The sequence below is a fragment of the Rhinatrema bivittatum genome, chromosome 10, assembly GCF_901001135.1.
Source record: "Rhinatrema bivittatum chromosome 10, aRhiBiv1.1, whole genome shotgun sequence".
In the NCBI taxonomy this organism is placed as follows: Eukaryota; Metazoa; Chordata; class Amphibia; order Gymnophiona; family Rhinatrematidae; genus Rhinatrema; species Rhinatrema bivittatum.
The window spans coordinates 125668348-125694894 of record NC_042624.1 but is presented as its reverse complement, the minus strand read 5'-3'; the positions used below and the strand labels follow the sequence as shown (position 1 = coordinate 125694894).

At 43.7% G+C, this 26547-nt stretch overlaps 1 protein-coding gene across 4 annotated transcripts in view; it reads left to right on the top strand.

Annotated features, from left to right (window-relative positions):
- Positions 1 to 26547, top strand: part of PTPRF (protein tyrosine phosphatase receptor type F) — a 792879-nt gene that overhangs the window by 317395 nt on the left and 448937 nt on the right. For all 4 annotated transcript variants that reach the window (XM_029617709.1, XM_029617708.1, XM_029617711.1 and 1 more), the window contains exon 5: positions 15289 to 15430. In XM_029617709.1, coding sequence (XP_029473569.1) covers positions 15289 to 15430 — 142 coding nt within the window. The remainder of the gene's footprint in view (positions 1 to 15288; positions 15431 to 26547) is intronic.

Here is a 26547-nt window from a genome sequence, read left to right as displayed (position 1 = left end):
TTGAATAGCATTCCTGCTGGCTGATGATCCTGGGAGGCTTTTAATTATAGTGTTTCCCTCGCTAAGAGTTCCCAGATTAGTGTCTCTGATGACAGTCACCCAGCACAATGAGCCTTTTCCTTTGGTTACTGATTGTATTATGGAATTTCTGTATGCATTGGGTTGTTTCTTTCTTTTCAGATAACACTTCAATCTCTTTCGCAAGAGCTTCTTCATTATCTAATACAGAGAAGGCGTTTTGTACTTGTGTCACTTGATACAGCGTGTCTCTGCATCACAGGTCAAATTTTACCAGAGCCTATTGTAATCCTGTTGTTTTTTTGAGTTCCTTAATGCCCTGTGTGAGGGGGGGGGGGAGTAGATTGTGGGCTGCGCAGCTGTCAAGAATGGATGTCTGTGGGTCACAGGTCTTATCCTACCTGAGCCCACTGTAAACCCCTTTTTCCTTGACTTTTGGTTTTTCTGTGGTAATGGGGAATTAATTCCTGAATAATGTAAAGTGAGTGAAACTTTATTGCAGCTAATTCAGCTTTGACTTCATCCAGCTCCTTTTTCAAGGAAGAGAGTTCTGAACAAATGGGACAAGCCCTAAGTTTCCAGATGATTTCCCTCAGAATAAAGGCTCCACAATAGTTATATTGGATGGTCCTCATTTTGGTAAATTTATTTGATGGATAACACCTAAGGAAATGCCACATTTCTAATTTATCTTGTTGCCAATTATGTATTTAGGCAAACTATATCAGAAAAACAAACCTGTGGGAGGGAGTTAAACAGTTAACACTTAGCCAAGGCTGTTCACTGGACACTGTATCTGCTATTGATTTTGAACAGACCCTCCCCCAGAATTGGCTAGCTAATTTAAGCTTTTCTCTTAGCTCTCCCCAAGAATTTGTACTTTTGGCTGTCTCCTTCAAGTTCAAAGCAGACCAAGGACTTGATTGCCCCCCTGCAATGCACTGACTCAGCTGCCCAAGGCTGTTTAGCCAACCCCTTTTGTGTATGTGTATATATATATATATATATATATATATATATATATATATATACACACATATATATATATATATATATATATATATATATATACATATATATATATATTATTTTTTTTTTTGCTTAAACAAACACAGCAATTTAATGCAGCAATATCAATATCTAGAAAAATATACAGATAAGGCTAGCACTACACAAAAAAACAGAAAAATATAACAAGCCCTCTAAAATAAGGATACATTAAACTTGTTCCTTAGCTCTCCCTAAGAATTTGTACTTCTGGCTGTCTCCTTCAAGTTCAAAGCAGACTCTTTAGACTTATAAAAATTCCAGCAAATGAAAACATCCTTAAGAACATGCCATACTAGGTCAGACCAAGGGTCCATGAAGCCCAGCATCCTGTCTCCAACAGTGGCCAATCTAGGCCATAAGAACCTGGCAAGTTCCCAAAAACTAAGTCTATCCCATGTTACTGTTGCTAGTAATAGTAGTGGCTATTTTCTAAATCAGCTTAATTAATAGCAGGTAATGGACATTTCCTCCAAGAACTTATCCAATCCTTTTTTAAATTTAGGTACACTAACTGCACTAACCACATCCCTTGGCAACAAATTCCAGAGTTTAATTGTGCGTTGAGTGATAAAGAACTTTCTCCGATTATGAAGTTAGAATGTGGCACATTTAAAACTAGAGTGCCCCCTAGTCCTTCTATTATCCGAAAGAGTAAATAACCAATTCACATTTACCTGTTCTAGACCTCTCATGATTTTAAACACCTCTATCATATCCCCCCTCAGCCGTCTCTTCTCCAAGCTGATAAGTCCTAACCTCTTTAGTCTTTCCTCATAGGGGAGCTGTTCCATCCCCTTTATCATTTCGGTCGCCCTTCTCTGTACCTTCTCCGTCGCAATTATATCTTTTTTGAGATACGGCGACCAGATTTGTACACAGTATTCCAGGTGCAGTTTCATCATGGAGCGATACAGAGACATTGACATTTTTCGTTTTATTCACCATTCCCTTTCTAATAATTCCCAACATTCTGTTTGCTTTTTTGACTGCCGCAGCACACTGAGCTGACGATTTCAATGTGTTATCCACTGATGCCTAGATCTCTTTCTTAGGTGGTAGCACCTAATATGGAACCTAACATTGTGTAACTATAGCATGGGTTATTTTTCCCTATATGCATCACCTTGCACTTATCCACATTAAATTTCATCTGCCATTTGGATGCCCAATTTTCCAGTCTCACAAGGTCTTCCTGCAATTTATCACAATCTGCTTGTGATTTAACTACTCTGAACAATTTTGTGTCATCTGCAAATTTGATTACCTCACTCGTATTTCTTTCCAGATCATTTAAAAATATTTAGTCTCATTCCTGATTGAAAAATGGTGCCCAATGGGTGCACAAAGGGGGCACACTAAGGGACAGGCCCCTTATGTACATCCCTTCGGCGCACACTGCTTGGAGCCTCAGTCGGGCTTTTGCTGGCACCCCAAAATGATGTCCATGTGGGGCAGGGGCGGGGGCGGAGCTATCCCTTGCTGGAAGCGTAGAGGCTAGACTCGGGGCAGCTGGCTTGAGCAGGTTTGAGAACGTTAAGCAAAGTACAGCACACAGTGGCTGTACTTTGCTTAAAGAAATTTACAGATGCTGTAAATTTCCTACTGGAAGTACAAATTTACAGCATCACTCCTATTTTACAGGGTCTGCACCAGCTCCCTATTAAATATCTGATGGAGTTTGTCTATCTTTAATTTTCAAAGGGTTAAATGATGCTGAACCCCACTATATATTAAGAATTGGTTGAAACTTTATAATCCAACTCATTGCTTGTGTTCAGTATATGAAGCTTTTCTTATAATGCCTTTGTTTATTTTTAGGTTTTTGAAAACCCTGGGCTAGGGCTTTGTCAGTTTTTGGTCCATGGAATTCAACGCCCAAATAAACTCAACAAATTAAAGATTAGTTGGTCTTTTGTAAACACCTATTTAAAAAATAAATGAAAAGCTTTCAGTTAAGATGTGAAGCTACTGCTGCTAGTTTGATATGCTGCTAGCTGATGGATCTTTTATATTAATTTGCTGATGTTATTTTATATATAGTACAGTTGTGCTCATAAGTTTTACATACCCCTGGCAGAATTTGTAAGATGTGTAGCATTTAGTGATTAGACTAAGCACATCTAATATATTTTTAATGTTTCAAACTAAATTATTATGCATCACAGAATAGCACAATCATTAAACAAACCATAGCAATAAGGAAAATAATAAAATGGTCCTGTTCAAACGTTTCCATACCCTCAGTTCTTAAAATCGTATATTTCCCCCTTTTTGCATCTGTGATGGCTTGCAGTCTTTTGTGATAGTTGTAAATGAAGCTCTTTATTTTCTCATGTGGTGCAGCTGCCCATTCCTCTTGGCAAAAGCCTCCAGATCCTATAAATTCTTTGTATATCTCGCATGAACTGTATGTTTGAGTTCGTCCCAGAGTGGCTCAGTGATGTTGAGGTCAGGAGATACTAATGCTACGCAGAACCTTCACTTTCGTCTGCTGCAGCCACTGAAGGGTCGACCTGGACTTATATTTCGGATCATTGTCATGTTGGAAAGGCTAAGTGCGCACCCCATACGCATCTTCCTGGCTGATGAATGCAAATTCTCCTCCAATATTTTCCTGTACCACTGTAGTTCAGTTAGTATAGCTGTGTTTAAAAACGGATTGGATAAGTTACCTGCTATTAATTGAGTTGACTTAGAAAATAGCCACTGCTATTACTAGCAATGGTAACATGGAATAGACTTAGTTTTTGGGTACTTGCCAGGTTCTTATGGCCTAGATTGGCCACTGTTGGAAACAGGATGCTGGGCTTGATGGACCCTTGGTCTGACCCAGTATGGCATGTTCTTATGTTCTTATTTATAAAGTTGAACTACTTTTGTTTGCAGATCCTTTGACAGTTCTTTTGCTTTCTCCATGCTTCAGTAGCCACCAAAGTCAGTGCAGCAATGAATGAAATGCATAAAGGTTTCTCGAGCTAAGAAACTCATTATTTATACACAGACACTAATTACAATCAAACCAGACACAGGTGTGGATACCTACCCTTCATTGCCATCTCAACCTGTGTGCGTCAACTTGAGTGTATATTATCAAAACAAACATTCAAGGGTGTGCAAACTTTTGAACAGGACCATTTTATTATTTCCTTTATCGCTATGGTTTTATAATTGTGCTATTCTGTAATGCATAATAGTTTAATTTGAAACACATTAAAATAACAGATTATAAGTCACACAGACTCGAAATGTGTATTAAGAATTTCTTCCAAACTTCTTTTGATCAAGAGTGTGTTACGAGTGCGACCTCTGACAGCTGTTACTCTCTGAGGCACGGAGGCTTGGTCGTCTCTCAAACAGGGTTATGAGCCCTTGGGCCACAGCATGACCCAGGGAGGAGCCCCAAGCCACACCGTGGGAGGTGAGCTGGTGCGAGCATGGGTAACAAGGCAAGACATGACTGAAGCAAGGACTAGGGAACAAGGTCTGACCCTCAACCGGACCTGCATGCCCCAGACAACCAACAACGCAATGTTGATTGATGAACAGTCCTCAGACTGTTCCAAGCTCTTTCGGACCTGCTGCTGGGTACGGCAATGGGGCGGCAGGCCGGACAGAGGACAAGGGCAGACAGAGTCCTTGGAACATAGAAGACATCACAGATATGAGGGCTGATGCGAAGACATCACAGATGAAGCGAGAGCTGGGAAGGTAGACATTAGCACTGTCTCTCAGGGTGCCCTACACAGCCACCTTCACGGGCAGACCCAATGGGCTGGTCGTGGACCACCCTGTCCCACTGCACGCCCTACACAGCCTGAGGAGGCTGTCACGGACCACGCGGAGAGTGGGACAAGCACAGGAAGGAATCCAGCCGAGGCGAGACTCCGATGACGGAGCCGGTGTCATCCGGAGAACCACAAGGGCTGGCAGGTCATGAAGGCTCAGGAGCGCAGGAAATGAATCCACTGCAGGCAACTCCAGTGACAGAGACGTGTCACCCGGAGAACCAAGGAGCCGGCAGAACAAGAAGGCTCAAGAGCACAGGAGCAAAACATCAGGAAGGGCTGGAACATCAGGAAGCGAGACATCAGGAAGCCTGGACAAGGGACCTCAGGAGCCGAAGACATGGAATGCAGGAAGCATCGGGACAACAGAAGAGCAGAACATCAGGTACCGGGAACTTGAAGACATCTGAAGACAAGGATAGAGGAACCTGGAGACACTGAAGACCTGGACGAAGAACATCTGGAACATGGAGACAGCTGAAGACAAGGACATCTGGACTAGGTCGACATCAGGACTGGGAATGAGGAACATGAAGACACTGAACACTAAGCCATCAAAGTAAGAGAAGACCACGGGAGGACCTGGACCGGTCTGAAGACACAGGCAACTGTGGAATCTGATCCGAAGGCCATGAGAGACTGACGAAGAATCCCTTTTATAGGGCTGAAGCAGGAAGTCATCATCAGGTGGAACCAGCAGCACTTCCTGTGGCTGGCCCTTTAAATGGCATGAAGAGGTACGCGCCGGCGCCTAAAGGAAGTCTGTAGAGAAGAGGTGAGTTGCAGCACTGCAGACAGTGGCACCCGGCCGTGCAGGAGCATGGAGGAGCAGGCAGGCCACAGGACTGCCTCCTGCCGTCTGAGGAGGACCCCGAGGATCGCGTCAGCGGTCCGAGCCGCGAAGACAGGCTGGTGACTGTTCCCTGCCACGGAGGCAGGCTTCTCGGCGATGGTGCAGGCCACACGAAGAGGGCAGGGGAGGCAGGCAGAAGCAAAGGCAGCCTCTCTGCCTAGCGAGGACCCCGGGAGCGGCTCCCTGCTGCGGAGGAGGAGCGTCAGCCGCGGCCTCTGGGCCACGGAGGCGATGATGGCAGCCACGAAGGGCGGCTCCCAGCAGGCTCGGCCCTGCCGCGCAGGAATGGTGATGGCTACGGCCTCCGGGCCGTGGTGAACGAAGTCGGCGGCGTCTTGCCGCGTCGGGAAAACCAGGTGGGTGGCGAGGCCTGCTTGCGGAGAGTAGCTCTGTGGGCAGGAATCATAACAGAGTGTCTAGTTGCTTTGAAGCTTATCTTAGCCAAGTGGCATGAGGAGATGGGTCCTAAGTTTGCTTCTTGTTGGATGTCTATTGGACCTCTATTTGATGGAATGTAAATCAATAAGCAACGTTTCAGATAAATATTCTCATCAACGAACTTGGCGGGGCTTTTTGTTATCACTGCCTCTGGATCTCCGTGCCAAGATAATTCCAAGCCAGTCTCGTCCCCTGTCTGTCATGGAGATACGGTCGTCTTCTTAATATGCTGCTTTTGCTTATTAATGTTAAGCCAATCATTGATATGTATTGTCCAGATCAGATATTGGATGTCTTATGATATGTCCGATGTCCTTTGTGTTTATATGTCCCCCCCTTTCTTTAGTTCCCGTAATGATCCAATGGAGTGGTTATATGTGGCTCGTGGCTTGTCTTTTGTATCGTATGGGGTAAAGGGTTGGGATGGCAGGATTGGGTTTCTAATGTATTGTTTCTGATGTAATAATATACAAGTGTATTTGAGCTGTGATAAAGATGTTATGATGTTATTACTGCAATTTGTTATATACTTGTGAAATACTAATAAATATTCTACAAAAAACCACAGATTTGTTTTGACTGTTCTCCTAGGACAAGCAGGATTGTAGTCCTCACAAGTGGGTGACATCATCCGATGGAGCCTGGTACGGGAAAGCATTCGTCAAAGTTTCTAGAAGCTTTGACTAGCACACTGAGCATGCCCAGCATGCAGCTATTCGCACGCCCATGCGACGTCTCCCTTCAGTCTCTTCTTTTCCGTGGTGCAGTTGACTCGTGGATTATGGAGCTTCACTCTTTTTCTTGTTTTCTTGAAAGTATTGTGTTTTTCCAGTTTTTCCATCATTGGGTTCCCCTTCACTTTCGGTTCCTCCTCGGCATGGTAGGTTAAATTGCTATTTTTCACTCCTTGCGGTCGATTCCCGACACCTCGCTTCATGGTGACCGCTGGTCATCGACCGCACATCAGGTAGCTCTTATGGCATCCGGTTTTCGTCTGTGCTCCCAGTACCCACAAACCATGTCCATCACGGATCCACATGAGGTCTGTATCCTCTGCCTGGGGCCTTGCACGACATCCATAGGTGTCGTCTGTGTGACCAGATGACCCCCAAAGGTCGTCGAGCATGCCTTAATAAGATGGAGAAGCCTTTTGGTTCGTCCAAGTATGCTCCATCCACACCCTTGTTGGATCCCTCGACACTGAGAGGTCGTAGGGAGCCCCTTGGATGTGCTCCCTCTCACTGTTCCTCTCTATACTTCTTTAATGGATCGCGGGAACGGTGATAGATCCTCCATGATCTCACTGGTGTCCCAGACATTGGGGTCCTCCGCCTCTTCGGCACTGGGGAAAGACCGGGACAAGCGCCATGGGAGATCCCGCAAGCATCGCCACTGGTTGCCATTGGTGTATAAATCTGCTTCCAGCTCGGTACTGGTGGTGGCCATACCGCCATCAACACACGACCCCAGCCATCTGAGGCCCAGGCCTTCCCCATCAATGTGTGTGCCGGGCACAGAGCAACATCGGAGACTCAAGGAAGAGCCGGGTGATGCCTCGTCCCACTCCCTCAGTCCTGGCCTCACCGGACTTTCAGGAGGAGCTGCACCACAGGATTCAGTCCATGGTGATCAGGGTGCTTCAGATCATCGAGCTGCCCGTGTCACCAGCCCTCATGCTGGTGACCGAGCCTCCGCTGTCGATCCTAGAACCCCTGCTGGAGTGTCTGTATGTCCTTTTAGGTGCTCTACTAACACAACCGGTGCCTGAGGGGCCTTCGATCCCCCAACGACCACCAATGCCCACCATCTGAGCGATCCCGATCATTTGGTCCTCCGAGAAGGAAAATGCAGCCGGTTCCGTATTCCTGAGGCCTCGGTTCCTTGAGTCCTTACTGGGTCCCTCCACCCTCTCGTGCCCTCTAGCCCCCTCGAGACTAGAGGAGCCGTCTATTTTCGCGGTGCCCTTGAGGCCTCTGAAACCATCGGAGCCCAGGGCTGACATCCCACTCGGGCCTTGCCCACGCTGGCCCTAGTGAGGAGGAAGGGCCTTACGACCCTTGGGGGAATGACTCCAAGGAATCTTCCTACAACTACTTGGATGACACCTCTCGGAGCCCTCCCTGCCTGAGGAAAGGTGTCGGTCGCCTCCTGAGGATTTGTCCTTTGCAGGGTTTGTCAGGACCATGGTCGAGGCTATCCCCTTCCAATTCCTCACGGAGCAGGATGCGTGTCACAAGATGCTGGAAGTATTGTAGTTTGTCGATGCTCCTAAGGAGATCATGGCGGTCCCCATCCACATCTTCAAGGACCTACTCCTTCGGATGTGGGAGCACCCGATCTCTATTTCCCCTGTCAATAGGAAGGCAAATGCCACCTATTAGGTGCAGCAAGCCATGGGGTTCAAGAAGCAGCACCTCCCCCCACCAGTTGGTGGTCGTAAAGTCTGCCTTGAAAAAAACCAGGTGCTCCTGTACACACACTTCTGGGCCCTCCCCGGGATGAGAATATAGGGAGCTTGATGCCTTGGGCAGGTCTTCCAGGGTGCTATGCTGGGTGCCCATATTGCCGTCTGCCAATTATACATGACTCAGTACAACCGAAACCTCTGGCTCAGAGGTACAGGAGAAGCTAGCTGACCTCCCCTGCACAGGTGACAACCTCTTTGGGGATAAGGTTTTCAATATTTATATTTTATATTTATAAATATTTATATTTTATATTTTCAATATTTATCTACTCCCACTTTGTCAACTTCTCACTAACCTTAAGCTAAGACATTACCTATACGCGGATGATATTCAAATCCTCATCCCTATAGAAGATTCCATATACAAAGCCATATCATTCTGGAATAAATATCTGTCAGCTATCAACAATCTACTCACCAGCCTCAACTTGGTTCTAAATAAAAACAAAACTGAAATCCTCATTATAACTCCGGAAAACTATACCCCTTCCTCACATTCTAACACTAATCAACATCCGGTCACCACAGGGCTCTCCACCACACAACAAGTTAGAGATCTGGGAGTCATCATAGACAACAGACTCAGTCTCAACAAATTCGTCAACAACACAACAAAAGAATGTTTCTTTAAACTTCAAACATTAAAGAAACTCAAACCTCTCCTCCTATACAGAGACTTCCGCATGGTTTTACAAGCCATCATACTCCCAAAGCTGGATTATTGTAACTCTCTCCTCCTAGGCCTTCCAGCATGTACCATCAAACCACTTCAGATGGTCCTGAACGCCTCTGCAAGAATTCTATCAAATGCCAAAAAGAGAGATCATATCACCCCAATTCTCCACCATCTCCACTGGCTTCCAATTAAATACAGGATCCAGTTCAAGTCTTTAATGATGATACATAAGGCCTTACACAACATCGCACCTCTCAACCTAACATTCCAAATTCAATTACACACATCTGTGAAACCAACCAGAAGCGCCTATCAGAACAGACTAATCACACAACCTATGAAATCCGTTCTGAGGAAACGTGCATTATCCACAGCAGGCCCTTCACTTTGGAACTCGCTCCCTCCAGACCTTCGTTTAGAACCATGCCACTCTACATTTAAAGGGAAACTTAAGACTTGGCTTTTCAAACAAGCTTTCCCCTAGAGCCAAGAACATGAAGAAAAGTCTTTTCAAGCCCACAACGAGTTATTCAGATCTATTTTTTTCTTCCTTTGTTAATCAGAAATTTACACATGCTGACTTCAATGTAAAACTTATTACTTTGTTTTTGTTCAATGTAAAACTTCTTTTATTCTGTTCTATGTAAACCGCTATTTGTAGCGATAGTTACTGTTCTTTGTGAACCGGGGTGATATGTATATTATACAGGAACCTCCGGTATATAAATTAATTTAAATAAATAAATAAATAAGGTCTAGGATGCTGTAGCGCAATTGAAGGACCACCATGACACCCTTCAACATCTCTTTGCTAGTGCTTCCGATGCCCTGTTCTTGACCAGGAAATCCTCCAGGCCGGGAACCCGGAAACCCTTTTAGAGGCAGAGGAAGTATTATCCTCTGGCCTCCCAGGCTTGCACACCATGCTCTATCTCCAGGGGCTGCCCCTGCCAGCAGTGAGTGCCTAAGCCCCAACCGGGCTTTTAACTGGCAGAGAGAGCGAGTCAGTCGAGCGCACCCCTGACAATGGATCCCCCAGTGGGGGGCAGGCTCCTTGGTTTCGTCCATCGCTGGGAGGATGTCAGGACCTATGGGTCCTTACCATAATCCGACAGGGGTACATTCTCACCTTCAGTCGACTCCCAGGGACCTCTCCCCCATGCCCATCATGGGGTTCGTCTGCCCAGCAGGTCATACTTCAATCTGAGCTCTTCGCCCTTCTTGTAGCAGGCACGGTAGAGCTGGTCCCTCACCCCCAGCAGGGCCAAGGGTTCTATTTGAGGTATTTCCTAATTCCGAAAAGGAATGGCGGCCTACGTCCCACCCTCGACCTCAGGGCGTTGAACAAATTTCTCTCAAGAGAAAAGTTCAGGATGGTCTCTCTGGGTATGCTGATTTCCCCTCCTCAAAAGAGGAGTCTGGCTCTGCTCCCTTGATCTGAAGGAAGCTTGCGCTCACAATGCCATTTTCCCCAGCCACAGAAAATACCTCTGCTTCGTGGTGGGGAAGGCTCACTGTCAGAATAAGGTGCTGCCTTTTGTGTCTTCACCAAATGCTTGGCGGTGGTGACTGTATATCTCAAGCGTTATGTGGTGCATGTCTTCCTGTACCTGGATGACTGGTTAATCGAGAGCGATACCCGCACAGGGGCGCTGAGCACTCTAGCCCTGACAGCGTGGATTCTACAAGCCTTGGGGTTCGTGATCAACTACCCAAAGTTTCACCTCTGCCCATCTCCTCAGCTGGACTTCATAGGCGCCAGACTGGACATGTTGCAGGCAAAGGCATTTTTGCCACACGATCGAGCTCTTGCACTTGCCTCACTGGCGACTGCCATCCACAGCAACCAGCAGGTGACTGCCCATCTTCTGCTCCATTTGCTGGACCATATGGCAGCTTCTGTCCATGTTACCCCTCTCGCCCGTTTGTGCATGCAGGGGGCTCAATGGACCTTGTGACAGGCCTCTCAGGACCTCGAGAATTGCGTTGCAGTCACAGAACCTCTGTGGGCATCTCTATCCTGGTGGGAACACCTCTCCAATTTGGAGCGGAGGATTCCCTTCCAATCTGCTCCTCCTCAAGTGATCGTCACTACCGATGCCTCTCCTCAGGGCTGGAGAGCCCATGTGGACAGCCTCCACACGCAGGTTCTCTAGATCACTCACGAAGCCAGCTGTCAAACTTTCTGGAGCTTCGGGTGATTCATTACGCCCTATGGGCGTTCAGAGACCGATTGTCACACACAGCAGTCACGATCTGGATGGACAACCAGATGGCAAAGTGGTATATCAACAAAGAGGGAAGCACGGGCTTGTTCCTCCTCTGTCACAAGGCGGTGCAGGTATTGGCCTGGGCCCTGTAGCAGGGGATGTCATTGCGCCCGACATACGTGCCTGGGACTTTGAACGGCTGGCGGACCGGCTGAGTCGCTCCTTCCACCCCACGAATGGTCTCTCAAACCCGATGTAGTGACCGAACTGTTTCATTGGTGGGGGATATCAGATGTGGACCTCTTCTCCTCCCCACACAATCACAGGGTGAGCAGGTTCTGCTCCCTGTCATCGGGGGATGGGCATCTCGCCTGCGATGCCTTCTCCCTCCACTGGGGGGGAGAGGTCTGCTGTATTGGTAGCCTTCTCTCCCGCTCCCCCTGAAGGACCCTGCTGAAGCTTCAACAAGACAGAGGGACCAAAATCCTCATGGCTCCATTTTGGCCTCGACAGGCCTGGTTCCCTCTACTGCAAGAGCTGTCGATCAGGCCCCCCATCCAGCTGGGGACCGCACCCGCTCTGATCACGCAGAACCAGGGCACCCTGAGCCATCCGAACCTTTGGATTCAAATAGGCTTTGACATTTATTTATTTATTTGGGCATTTTATATACCGTCATTCCAAAAGAAGATCACAGTGGTTTACAAAAGCAGCTTTTAAGTTATGGGTCAATTATAGGACATCTGCAGTCAGTTCCAGTATGTGAATGAAGTATGTTTATGAACAGCCTCTTCAGTGCAGACTTATATACTTGCTTCATGTATACTACATTATTTAAAATGTAAAAGAAAGCCTCAGAATCACTTGTATACTCAGTGATTCTTTGTTACTACTTGTGCAAAAGGTGTGGGAGATGCTGGTGAGAAATTTTGTGACAAGACATGCCTCTTTTTCTCTTTTCTAGGGAGCAGCTGATATATTTAGGGCTAAATGTTGCTGAATGTTGTCTCATCTGTCATAATCACAACGATCTACTCTACCATTTTTTTTCAGTTTCATATCCTGTTCATTTTCAGAAACATGACAAGTAAATGTTTCCTCAGCTGCTCAGATGTTGATATTCTGCCACCATTTGTGACGGGATATTGCAGAAATTAATATACAAACAGGTGATCTCCCTTCTGAAGCAGACTTTTAGCTTCCAGACTCATCTCCCTAAATTCTTGGGCAGCTTCAGTTTGTGGTTTCCAGGCATTAGTAAGGTGTTAGCTAGAAGTTATCAATGTCCTTTGCTGCATCTGATCATTCCCCACTTCATATGCTTTCTTCTTGAAATAAAGCTTACATTTAACATGATTCACCCTGGTAGATTTCCTAGTATGGTCCAGGATTACCTGCAGGAGGAATAGAAAACCTTGCCATCAATGGCATGCATATCGTGGGGAAAATGGGCGGCCCCCCAGCACAGATGTGTGGACACTGCGAATGACCGGGCGCCTGATGCACCTGTGTGGGCAGCACCTCCGCTGTGCCTTACCTCTGTTCGGGGCAGAGGGGGTCCGTTCCCCACCTCTCTGCATGGTGTCCATAATGGTGCCGGCATTGTGTTGCCAATGCCATGGGGTTCCTCATCATAGCAGAGCCGCTTCTGATGCCGCCGATCCTTGTTGGCCCGGCCTAGGGAGCAGTAACGTTGTCAAGATGCACCCCAATGCTGGGCCACCCAATTGGCCCGGAGCAGAGCATGACACCGCCGACGGAGAAGGGGTGGCCGGTGGGAAATTTAAAACCTTCCCTCAGTTCAGCTTTTTCCTCCTCTGCCCCAAGCGGAGCTGATTCCTTGCCCAACCCCTCCTTGTGTTCGGCAGAACTAATTGTTAGATGGCAGGTTTATGCTTATTTATTTGTGCAGGAAAGCTTTTGTAAATAGAGAGGCATTAGAAGGAAGCTGAGAGGTGCCGATATGTACGAGAGAGGCCTATGGGCCACTACTCGTTTTTGCCTCGGATGATCTATGTCAGGCCCAGGGTTTGGGGTCTTGATGGATCAATAGCTGGATACATGGGGAGGGGCTCTGGCAGGGCTTGCTGTGTGATGGTGGGACTGAGATCCCCTCCGGTGTTTGGCAGTCACGACACCTGTCCAGGGGCTTGCAGGTAGCGAGACCCCGCGGTTCCACTTGGGCGGAAATCTCAGAGTTATCGGCAACTGCCCAGCGGCAATTTGTAGACATTATTGGCAGGACTGGGAGTCTAATAAACAGCTATGTCCATTTCATCCAAATTGTGTCACATTTTTCTTGTGTGGAATTGGTGGAGTCCAGTTAGGCTGGAAGGGGGTAGGATAAAAGCATGGGTGTCCTGGCTGCCCGGTTATTAGGTAACTTGCTCCAGGGTATGGTTTCAAAGCTTTGTGTGTGAGCATTTTTTGCATCAAAAGGATCCATTGCAGAGTGGCAGCTCAGAGAGGCTTTCTTCTTTCACAAGATGCAATCAAACCTTTAGAGCCCAGTGAAAGCTGGGAGATAATGCATCTGAAAAAGGACAAAACAAAACATTCCTTCTCCCTCCTCAATCCACTTTGCTCAGTTTTATTTTTCTTTTATTTATCTCCTCCTTTTTCCTCTCTCCTCTTGAATACATAGCATTTTCTTTTTGCATTTTATGTAAGTATTTGAATCTCTAGCAAAATGAGCAGAGCCCTAGTAAAACATCTTTCCCTTCACTGTCCCTTGTCCTGTCTTGCATTGTTCGTTTCTCAGCCTCTCTCCACAGTGATATATATCTTTTAGCTTGTCTGCTCTTCCCCAGCACTTATAGTTGCAATTACCCAGACCGGCATTGGCTCCAGTGTTAATATCTGAGGGGAAGAACAGAGAAAAATGGTGGCTTAAGCCTTGGGACTCTTGGTGAGGCAGGCGCAATTTCAGGCAAGCTGCTGGCAGTCCCCTTTTTGTTAGGCTGTTTATGGGGCCGGAGTCCTCACTTAGAGCAGCTGCAGGTGAAGGAGTTCGTATCCTGTCCCCTGAACAGCTGGGAACTGCCTCTCACCTCTCCCACTATCCCTGACTTCACTGACCCACTCCTGCAAGCCTAGAGGTTTGTGCAACCATTGTCTGCTTTAGCAGTGTTGAGGGAGAACTCTGTGCTGGGAGAGGGAGGGGAGAGAGATTTCCCTGTTTAAACTGTGAATTATAGGCCTATATTAATCTTAGGTTCATGGGTTTAACCAGTAGAAAAAAGGAGGCAATAACTTTCAGTTCATGTCATTGGTGAACATTTCTCTGGAGTATTGTCTGATTCTGGAAACCATAACTTTGAAAGGATATAGACAGAGGGCTAGAAAATGATGTAGAGTCTACCCCAGAAAAGCTATGCAGTGAGACTTAGAGCCTAAATATAGGTATATCCTAGAGGAGAGAAGACACATTGTAGATATTACAGAAGTCTTATGTCTCCCACATTTGGCAGGAGATTACTACTTTCAAGGGCCATCCCCTGCCCAGGCAACCCAAACTCCTGCTGACACCTAAGGGAGCCAAGTTTCTAAACCATATTAGAAATCATGGCTCCTCCTTGTCCCTGAAGGCGAGAGCTGTGCCGTATCCCCTTTGGCCAGGCCTCTTCCTCCTTGCCATGCTCTGATTGGAAGCCATAAGGAGAGGATTTGGGACACAGCTCCTTCCAGCAGCATGGGCCTGACATAAGAGCAGGAGTCTTGTTTGGAAAGCAATAAAGGGAAAGTTGGAAATCTTTTCGTTATTAATGTTTGTTTTTTTTCTTTTTACCTAGGTGATTGAATTTGATGATGGTTCAGGATCTGTGCTTAGAATTCAACCTCTTCGGGTACATCGGGATGAAGCCATCTATGAATGCACAGCAACTAACAGTGTTGGGGAGATAAACAGCAATGCCAAATTAACAGTGTTAGAAGGTATGGGAAATGCATTTTCATGTTGTGCTGCTAATTGGAAAATATGTTGGCAAAGAAAGTTGTATGTTCTGTGCCACTTGAATAACCATGTAGGAATTGGATTAGGTTTTTTTTTTTTTTTTTCATTTTGATTTAGTGTTCTAATGTTTGTTTGTTTGTTTATTTATTTATTTATTTATTTAACATTTTTCTATACCGAACTTCATGACAAGCTTCATATCAGGCCGGTTTACATCAAATTTAGGGGATAACTTAACAAAACCATATAACAAGAAGGCCGAGGCGCAGTTACAAACAGGGAGAATGAACTTGGGGGCTAGGGTAGCCTGGAAGTAAAGGACAGAAAAAACTGGAGAATGAACACAAATGGATATACAATCGCTGGGTCGGGCATTTAGTCTATTGGGCTAAATGGAAGAATTGTAGCTATGTTAGGCTTAAGGGAAGGCTTGGGCGAAAAGCCAAGTCTTGAGTTTTTTTCGGAAGGTAGTCAGGCATGGTTCTATTCTTAGATCAGTCGGCAGGTTGTTCCAGATGATGGGGCCAGCTGTGAAATAAAAGCTCTAGTGGTGGGTGCCTCATGAGATTTGATAAGTATGAAGAGAAAAAAAAAGATAACACTTGTCAGTTGCATCTTTAACCTGTAAAGAGAAAAACAATTAGCATTATGTCTCCTGATCTTGGTATGATTTACCAGAGAGTCCATCCTTGCAGAGTAAATCAATAACTTATTGCAGCAATGTTTTAGTTTTGATGGTGTTAAATTCTATAGTTACGATACATTGAAATCCTCACCTTGGTGTGCAGTGGCGTTCAACGAAGCAAATAGAATATTAATAAATATTTAGAAAGGAATAGAAAACAGAAGTCGGAATATGATATATTATGACTTTTATGGCAGATTTTAGGCAGATTTTATGATTTTTAAAAAGAATTAAAAAACATGTCTTTTTAAAAAAGCATTTGAGGTATCAGAATGATTAACGACTGTGGCCAGGTTTTTGTTTTATTTTAATTTTTTGATCTGTTTTTATGTTTTAATAATTTATTTTCTTACACCATATGTTGTATTTTATGATTGTTTTATAGTATCAATTTTATTTGTTAATTCTATGATAACCCTCATGATTGAAGCCAGAATGACAGTATATAAAAGTTTTAAATAAATAAAATATTGCCTCTTTATTGATCTCTGCTATGGCTACATCTGTATTTTGTTCTGGTTGCCCTATCTCAAGAAAGATATAGTGCAAATAGGAAAAGTAGAGAAACGGGCAACAAAAATGGGAGAGGATGGAACAGCTCTCCTTTGATGAATGGCCAAACAGGTTAGGGCTCTTCAACTCTGAAAAGAGATTTGAGAGAGGTATGTAAAATTGTAAGTTGGAAACAGTTATTTACTCTTTCAAGTAATACTAGGATTAGAGCACAACATGAAACTAACTGAAAAGTATTTTTTTCACTCTGCACATAATTAAGTTGTGGCATTTGTTGCCAGAGGATATGGTCAAGGCTTCTAGTACAGAGGGGTTTGGACAAGTTCCTAGAGGAAAAGTCCGCAAACAGTCAATAACCAGGTAGACTTGGGAAAGCCACTGTTTATCCCTGGCAGTGAGCAACACTCTTTAATTTCGGCTGAGGGGGGGATATGATAGAGGTCTTTAAGATCATGAGAGCTCTTGAATGAGTAGATGTGAATCGGTTATTTACACTTTCGAATAATAGAAGGACTAGGGGGCATTTCATGAATTTAGCAAATAACATATTTAAGACTAATCGGAGAAAATTCTTTTTCACTCAATGCACAATAAAGCTCTGGAATTTGTTGCCAGAGGATGTGGTTAGTGTAGCTGGGTTCAAAAAAGGTTTGGATAAGTTCTTGGAGGAGAAGTCCATTAACTGCTATTAATCAAGTTTACTTAGGGAATAGCCACTGCTATTAATTGCATCAGTAGCATGGGATCTGCTTAGTGTTTGGGTACTTGCCAGGTTCTTGTGGCCTGGTTTGGCCTCTGTTGGAAACAGGATGCTGGGCTTGATGGACCCTTGGTCTGACCCAGCATGGCAATTTCTTATGTTCTTAAGGTGATAGCTAAAGCTAGGGGGATGCTGGGCTGATTAGAGAGAGGCATAAACAGCAGGAAAAAGGAGATGATGCCCCTAAACAGGTCATTGGCGAAACCATCTGGAGTTTCATGTTCATTTTTGGAGACCATATCTCAAAAGGGAAAGAAACAGGATGGAAGCAGTCCAGAGAAAGGCGACCAAAATGGTGTGGGCTCTGCAACAAAAAAAAAAGAGGTGAGATGAGATTGAAAGACCTAAATATGTATACACTGGAGAGAGACAGGGGTGATATGATACCTGACAGATATTCATGCACTGGAATCAAATCTTTTTCAATGGAAAGAAAGCTGTAGAACAAGGGGGTCATACTCTGAAGCTCCAAAGGAATTGCATCAGGACCAACATCAGGAAGTATTTCTTCATGGAAAGGGTAATGGATGCATGGAATGTTCTCCAGAAAGGATAACAAGAACAGAAACAATAATAGAATTCAAAAGGGCATGGGATAAACTTAGAGAATTCCTAGTGACTAAATGATGGAGTCGAAGAACAGGAAAACCCATGTTGGCTGGGGTAACTTGCACAGAGCAGCAATTTCCCTAAAAATATAATAAAATATAATTTACAAAAAATTGCTGTGTAGACTGGATGGACTGCTTATGTCTTTTTCTGCCAGAATATACTGTTACTAAGTTTCTTGGCTAGAGAAATAGAAGAATGAGAAATGAGTTGTGTGTGGGGTGTGGGAGAAGGGCAACAACATTTCTCCTAGGACAAGCAGGATGGTAGTCCTCAATGTGGGTGATGACATCCGATGGAGCCCGGCATGGAAAACTTTTGTCAAAGTTTCTAGAGGTTTGACCAGCACACTGAGCATGCCCAGCATGCCGCTATCTGCACATCCACACTAGGTCCCCCTTTAGTCTCTTCTTTTCTGCTGTGCAGTTGTCTCACAGTTCGAGGAGCTCTTACCTTTTCTTTTTTTTTTTGTCAATTAGATTTTTATTAACCATTGAAAACATTAAACAAAACATTAGACATAAAGGCCGACTACAATGGTATTCAGTTTTACAACAATTCTGAAGTGTCTGGGCAGGGAAATTGCATACATAAAACTTTTGATGCAAAAAATGCTCACGCACAAAGCTTTGAAACCATACCCTGGAGCAAGTTACCTAATAACCGGGCAGCCTGGACACCCATGTTTTTATCCTACCCCCTTCCAGCCTAACTGGACTCCACCAATTCCACACAAGAAAAATGTGACACAATTTGGTGAAGCCTCATTTGGAATACTGTGCTTAGTTCTGGATACCTCATTTCATTTCTATCGTCTTTCTTTTTCTAGATGACAACAGTTTTATGATACAGCTTTGATTTTTAAATGCAGAAGGCTACTGATGCACTTTTGTAGTTTTGTTACATTTGTATATTCTTCTATGTATGTGACTCTGTACATCATGTGGTACCTTTGGCTTAAGTGATAAACACTGTGGATTATCACTTCATTTTTCCTTCTGGTTATTCCTCTCTCTAAGAACATAAGATATGCCATACTGAGTCAAAACAAGGGCCCATCAAGCCCAGTATCCTGTTTCCAACAGTGGCCAATCCAAGTCACAAGTACCTGGCAAGTACCCAACCACTAATCAGGTCCCCTGCTACTAATGCTGGCAGCAAGCAGTGGCGATTCCCTATAGATTAATAGCAGTTTATGGACTTCTTCAGGAATTTATCCAACCCTTTTTTAAACACAGCTACAGTAACTGCCTTAACCATATCTTCTGGCAATGAATTCCAGAGTTTAATTGTGCAGACCAGCATCCCTCTGGCTTTATCCACCACCTTGTCACATTACTTCACCACATTCAGATCATCGCACACTATCATTCCGAGGTATCTCCCAGTTCGTGCACATAAATCTTTAACCTCCCCAATACGTACAACTCCTTCGGATTGCCGAACCCCAAATGAATGACTGCACTTCTTGGCATTGAATCGCAAGTGCCAAACCTTTGACCACTTATTCAGTTTTTATAGGTCACTTCTCATTCTTTCCACTCCTTCAGGTGTGTCCACTCTGCACATTTTAGTGTCATCCACAAAAAGATAAATTGTACCTTCTAATTCCTCTGTAATATTGCTCACAAAGATATTAAACAGAACTGGTCCCAGAATCGAATCTGAGGACCTCCATAAGAATATAAGATTTGCCATACTGGGTCAGACCAACAGTCTATCAAGCCCAGTATTCTGTTTCCAAAAGTTGACAATCCACAACCCATTTTCAGGATGTATCGGGGTCCGTGAGGATAATGATGGGTATATTTTGCAGATCCCTGTATTCCACAAATACACACAGTTACATCACCTGATAACTTCTTGGATTTATGTCAAATCTACACTACATTTACAGGAGATGTGAGGGCTCTACAAGGATCCCTGTATTCCATGCCTATACATGCAGAATTACACTACCTAATTATTTACCTTTTGGCATCAGATCCACATATTTTCAGTATATGTCAGGGATTCCCTGAGGATCATGAGAGGGTTATTTTTGGGGTGAATCTATTTATTCTATGAACAGGTACACACAGTTATGCTACTTAGTAACTTTTGGGTTTTGTGTTCTATCCATGTCAGAGGAGTGGACAAGGTGTTTTTCCCCTATGTACATGCGAGTGTGCATGGATTCTGGAAAGTAGGTTCCATTTGTTCTGTGTAAAATTTCTAGTTTTGTGTATGTTTTTTTAAATTGAATAACGGAAGCTTGCTGTGAGAAATTTCTTGCAATTAAACTTTTCAGATAAACAGAAAGCTAAAAAAGGAAATGGTCATAGCATAAGCTTAATTATAATATTGGACAGTTCTGCCTAAGCCTGTCACCTGCAAACAGCGGTCTTTGGGTCCTGAGCTGCTGGTTTCCATAGAAACTGCTTTCAGTGCTACCTGTGAATGATTCAGAGCGACAGATGTAATGAGGGAATTCTGGAGCAAATTGTGTAAATAGTCGTAACCACATTACACTGATAAAATATTTTGAGAGCAGATAGAACTTAAAGACTTAAGGTGGTAGAGTGTGAAACGGAGTGCTTGAAGGAGCTCTGCTGGTGTGAGGAGATTTAATGCCAGCACTTCAGAAAGCTGGGTTTAGCTTTCCCTTCTCAAGGCCTTTCAATCTGTCTTGGAAGACTTCCTGGGGGGGGGGGGGGGGAAGAATTGAAATTCATGAAGATCGATTGTGAAACGGTTTTGTTCGTTCTTGCAGGGCTGCTGCTGCTGCAGCTGTTGATGTGCATTAATTCACGTCTCATGAGGGCTACAAAAGAATGGAATTGTCTGAAACAGCCATTTTCCCTGCTCTTTTTGACTGCTTGTCTATTATTTTTGCTCAATTATTTTAGCTGAAATCAAAACCATTTAAGATAAAACCTATATTCTCTACTTTCTTCCAAAATAACCTCTCTTTATAGTAAGTCCCTTTCTCTCTTTTATCATATGCCAATGTGCAGACCAGTTACAAATTCCATGCGTCTGTGAGATGGCTGATGTTTACTGGATGTAACATGTGACATTAGGAGTTTAGGGTGTTTTTCTGTGTTGTACTGAATTTAACCAAAACCCTGTGTTCATGCCCAGGATCTGACTTTTATACTTGGGAGACTGAGTCTGCAAACAGCTCATAAACTTGAAACAGTAGCTATGTTTTGTGGTGTCTCTTGAAGATCTCTGTTGGAGTTGGGTCAGATGAAGGATTCTTCCAATTGCAGAAGGAAATTGATCTAAATGTGTTTACAGTTCCCATATAGACAAGCATGGAGTCCATTCATTTATTTTAAATTGTTTCGTGTGTCTTTCTGTGTTGTGCAGTTTGGATTGCTTATATTTTTGCTGATATTGTATACTGTTTTGAACACTGTTTTGATATTGTACACTGTTTTGAACAGTCTATTGCCTGGTAAAGTGGTATAAAAGTGATTTTAAATAAAAATAGATGAAATGTCATTCCTTCTCAAATCCTAGCAGCTTTTAGTCCCATTATGTTTTGCTTTTGAGTAATGAGTTTATCAACAAGGGTCGATGCACTCATGGTAATCCTTTTTTTGCATGCCTAGCTGGTGACTCTTTGAAATCGTAAGTTGGCATGCCCAGCTAGTCATATAAAAAGTTGTGGAGAATCAGCAAGAAACCCTGCATCTTGAGAGACAAGTCACGCAGTATGTTATATATCAGATGTACTGATTAGCCTGGTTTTGGTGTTTCCATGAAACAAAATCAACCCCAAAAGAATTCCAGACTTGTCAGCATTATTGATTAACTTAGGCCCAATGTAATAAGGTGTGCTTGGCTGAGTGCACATTTTTGTGCAAACAACTTCTGATGTAACAAGAAGTTTAGCACAAAAATGAGCAAAAATGTGTGTACAAATTAGCTCTTCTTCAAGCAAATCCCATGTTACTGAAGGCATTGGCACTCATCAATGCAGATAGGTGTACAGTCTTAACTCATGTGTTTTTTTAGTGCTGGAAATTTAACTCCTGGTCAGAAGTAAAGGAAAATTTCTGGGGCTAGGGTTAATCTAAGGGGCTGAATCTGGAATAGATGGTGTGGGACCACCTACCAGTACTCTGAATTTATTGTGCATAAAACATGATTTGTACACAAATCATGTTTTCCATATATTATTGTTTGCAGAACATGATTTATGTGCACAAAACTTGAGGAGCACAAAAATGCTCATACATGTGCACACAAAATGAATTAGGATAATGAAACACGATGTAGGGACACAGAAGTTCTGCTCATAAAATGTGCCATGAAACAATGACTTAGAAGTACAATTTTTGTGCTGTTAACTTTAGAACATAAGAACATGCCATACTGGGTCAGACCAAGGATCCATCAAGCCCAGCATCCTGTTTCCAACAGTGGCCAATCCAGGCCATTAGAACCTGGCAAGTACCCAAAAACTATTTCATGTTACCGTTGCTAGTAATAACAGTGGCTATTTTCTAAGTCAACTTAATAGCAGGTAATGGACTTCTCCAAGAACTTATCCAATTCTTTTTTAAACACAGCTACACTAACTGCACTAACCACATACTCGGGCAACAAATTCCAGATTTTAATTGTGCGTTGAGTGAAAAAGAACTTTCTCCGATTAGTTTTAAATGTGCCACATGCTAACTACATGGAGTGCACCCTAGTCTTTCTATTATACGAAAGAGTAAATAACCAATTCACATTTACCCGTTCTAGACCTATCATGATTTTGAACACTTCTATCATATCCCCCCTCAGCCGTCTTTTCTCCAAGCTGAAAAGTCCTAACCTCTTTAGTCTTTCCTCATGGGGGAGCTGTTCCATCCCCTTTATCATTTTGGTCGCCCTTCTCTGTACCTTCTCCATCGTAATTATATCTTTTTTGAGATGCGGCGACCAGAATTGTACACAGTATTCAAGGTGCGGTCTCACCATGGAGCGATACAGAGGCATTATGACATTTTCCGTTTTATTCACCATTCCCTTTCTAATAATTCCCAACATTCTGTTTGCTTTTTTGATTGCCGCAGCACACTGAACCGATGATTTCAATGTGTTATCCTCTATGACGGCTAGATCTCTTTCTTGGGTGGTAGCTCCTAATATGGAACCTAATATTGTGTATCACCTTGCACTTATCCACATTAAATTTCATCTGCCATTTCAATGCCCAATTTTCCAGTCTCACAAGGTCTTCCTGTAATTTATCACAATGTGCTTGTGATTTAACTACTCTGAACAATTTAGTATCATCTGCAAATTTGATTACCTCACTCGTCGTATTTCTTTCCAGATCATTTATAAATATATTGAAAAGTAAGGGTCCCAATACAGATCCCTGAGGCACTCCACTGCCCATTCCCTTCCACTGAGAAAATTGTCCATTTAATCTTACTCTCTGTTTCCTATCTTTTAGCCAGTTTGTAATCCACGTAAGGACATCACCACCTATCCCATGACTTTTTACCTTTCCTAGAAACCTCTCATGAGGAACTTTGTCAAACGCCTTCTGAAAATCCAAGTACACTACATCTACTGGTTCACCTTTATCTACATGTTTATTAACTCCTTCAAAAAAGTGAAGCAGATTTGTGAGGCAAGACTTGCCTTGGGTAAAGCCATGCTGCCTTTTTTCCATTAAACCATGTCTTTCTATATGTTCTGTGATTTTGATATTTAGAACACTTTCCACTATTTTTCTTGGCTCTGAAGTCAGGCTAACCAGTCTGTAGTTTCCCGGATCGCCCCTGGAGCCCTTTTTAAATATTTGGGTTACATTAGCCACCCTCCAGTCTTCAGGTACAATGGATGATTTTAATGATAGGTTACAAATTTTTACTAATAGGTCTGAAATATCATTTTTTAGTTCCTTCAGAACTCTGGGGTGTATACCATCCGGTCCAGGTGATTTACTACTCTTCAGTTTGTCAATCAAGCCTACCACATCTTCTAGGTTCACCGTGATTTGGTTTAGTCCATCTGAATCATTTCCCATGAAAACCTTCTCAGGTATGGGTATCTCCCCAACATCCTCTTCAGTAAACACCGAAGCAAAAAAATCATTTAATCTTTCCGCGATGTCCTTATCTTCTCTAAGTGCCCCTTTAACCCCTCGATCATCTAACGGTCCAACTGACTCCCTCATAGGCTTTCTGCTTCAGATATAGTTTAAAAGCTTTTTACTGTGAGTTTTTGCCTCTGCGGCCAACTTCTTTTCAAATTCTCTCTTAGCCTGTCTTATCAATGTCTTACATTTAAATTGCCAACACTAATGCATTATCCTCCTGTACACACTACTTTTAAGAGCAAACATTTATGCATTCAAATCATGTTTTCTGCACTCAGCAATGTGTTAGGGCGTTTGGGGTTTTGAACCACTGGCTCTGGAGCTGGTGGACGGGAGCTCTGCATAGTGAACTATTTTGTATGTGAGGACGTGGGGAAGCAGTAGTGTTGTTTTCCTAGGTATTGTGGGCTGGACTATGCCTAGTCGGACTCCCACTGACTATAGGTAAAGTCACCCTGTTCAGCCAATTGTTATTAATTGTCTCAGCATCTCCTGAGTGTTTCATTTGCTGGGTCTGAATAAGACTACACCGAAATATAGTGAGCTGGATTGGGTCTCTTTCTGCAGATCATCCAGTAAGGGAGCAGTCTCCATTACCGGGGTTACTTTGGTTGTTTCCCTGCAAGCTGTAAGCCAGGAAGCACATGTTTTGTATTTTATCGTTTGTTGTCTTGCATTTAAAAAAATCACTTAAAAGCACAGGTATTATGTTGTCTTTTAGACCATGACAAATTGTGCCAGCTCACAATTTGACAGACCTAACAGCTTAAACGTTTTATTTTCTTTTTTGTCAGTGGTTGCAAAATCTTTTTTTTTTTTTTAAAGATACCCATAGAGAAGGATACATTTCAGTCAGGTAGAGCTCAGCTGAGGTAGGGGTTTTAGTTCCTTTCTTGGGTGCTTTTGTGCGCATCCAGCCATTAATGCTGCTAGGGAGTGGACCACACCCTTAGTTTACTGAACTGGGAAATCCAGCCTTAGTGGTATATGAAAAACACTTTAAACTGTGAAAGGTTTTATTTTCTTCTCCTATCACGATATTAACAATGACCACACTTGAAAACCATTAAAAGCAGATGCTCCAAGTGCAATACAAAGAATTTGCCAAATCATTGCAGCAGAACTGTCAACAGCTAGAAACTGTACATACACTATTTAAACAACACTGCCAACAATTAGAGGCTGCAATAAAAAACTGATCCAACTCCTAACTTGCTACCTTCAGAGCGATTTGAGGGGAATAGAGGGCACTATAAAGGGTTTCCTACATTAATAGAATTTACATTTTCAACTTTGCCCAGAGATCTTTTCTAAGTAAAGAAACTGTGTAGGGTAATCACCCTGTTTACAGTAGGCACTCTAAAATGGGCCATCACTTTGGGATGAGAACAGAGTACAACATGGAATATGTTCCTTCAAGAGTTTAAGAAAATGCTCTCTGACCATCACCAGAAACATATGGCTGAGAGGGGCTTAATACAACTGCAACAAGAAACACTTTCCTAGTGTATGTCACCTGCTTCTGCCAGCTACAGGCAGATATGGGTTGGAATGAAAAAACAATTTGACACCAATTTCATCTGGTTTTAAGGGGAGAGATCAAGGACAGGTTGGTCTGGATCAAAACTCTCTAGAAGAGCTAATCAACACATGTATTTAGACTGGCATATGTCTGGAGGAGCGGCAAGTAGGGAAACTAGGAATCTTGGGTTGGTCACACCTCCTCCCCTCAAGGAATCTCTCTGCAATAGGAACATGATGCCCTAGAACCGATGCACTGCCGCCCCCTCTTGGGACTCAGCTTGGGGGGGGGGGGGGGGCTATAACCACAGCCTCGCTCCCACTGCCTGTGGCATGGATGTTTGAGAGATTTTTATGGCCCAGTGTCCCAATCTGGAAGTTACCCCAAGAGGTAATCTGTTTTCCCAAGGAGAGAGTCCCAATTAAGGACTTGCAGGATCGAATACACCCTTAAAACAATGGGGCAAAGGATAGAGTGGAATGGATCGTTTATGGTGTATGTTCTCAGTTGACGCAGGTTAGGCAAAGAGATCGCCTTAAGAAGACCGGATTAATACAGCAAACTTGAAATACCCGATTTTGAGAAATGGGGGAGTAGTAGCCTCTAATCCAGGGGTGGGCAATTCCGGTCCTCGAGGGCTGCAAACCAGTCGGGTTTTCAGGATATCCTTAATGAATATGCATGAGAGAGACCTGCATACACACTGCCTCAGTTGTATGCAAATCTATTTCATGCATATTCATTAGGGGTATCCTGAAAACCCGACTGGTTTGCAGCCCTTGAAGACTGGACTTGCCCACCCCTGCTCTAATCTCTTGATTGGAGATGTTTGATGCTGTGGTTGTCCCTGCCATAGCCAATTTGGGCGAGACAGTCCAATATATTTAAAAAGACCTGTGGGCAATGACCCAGAAC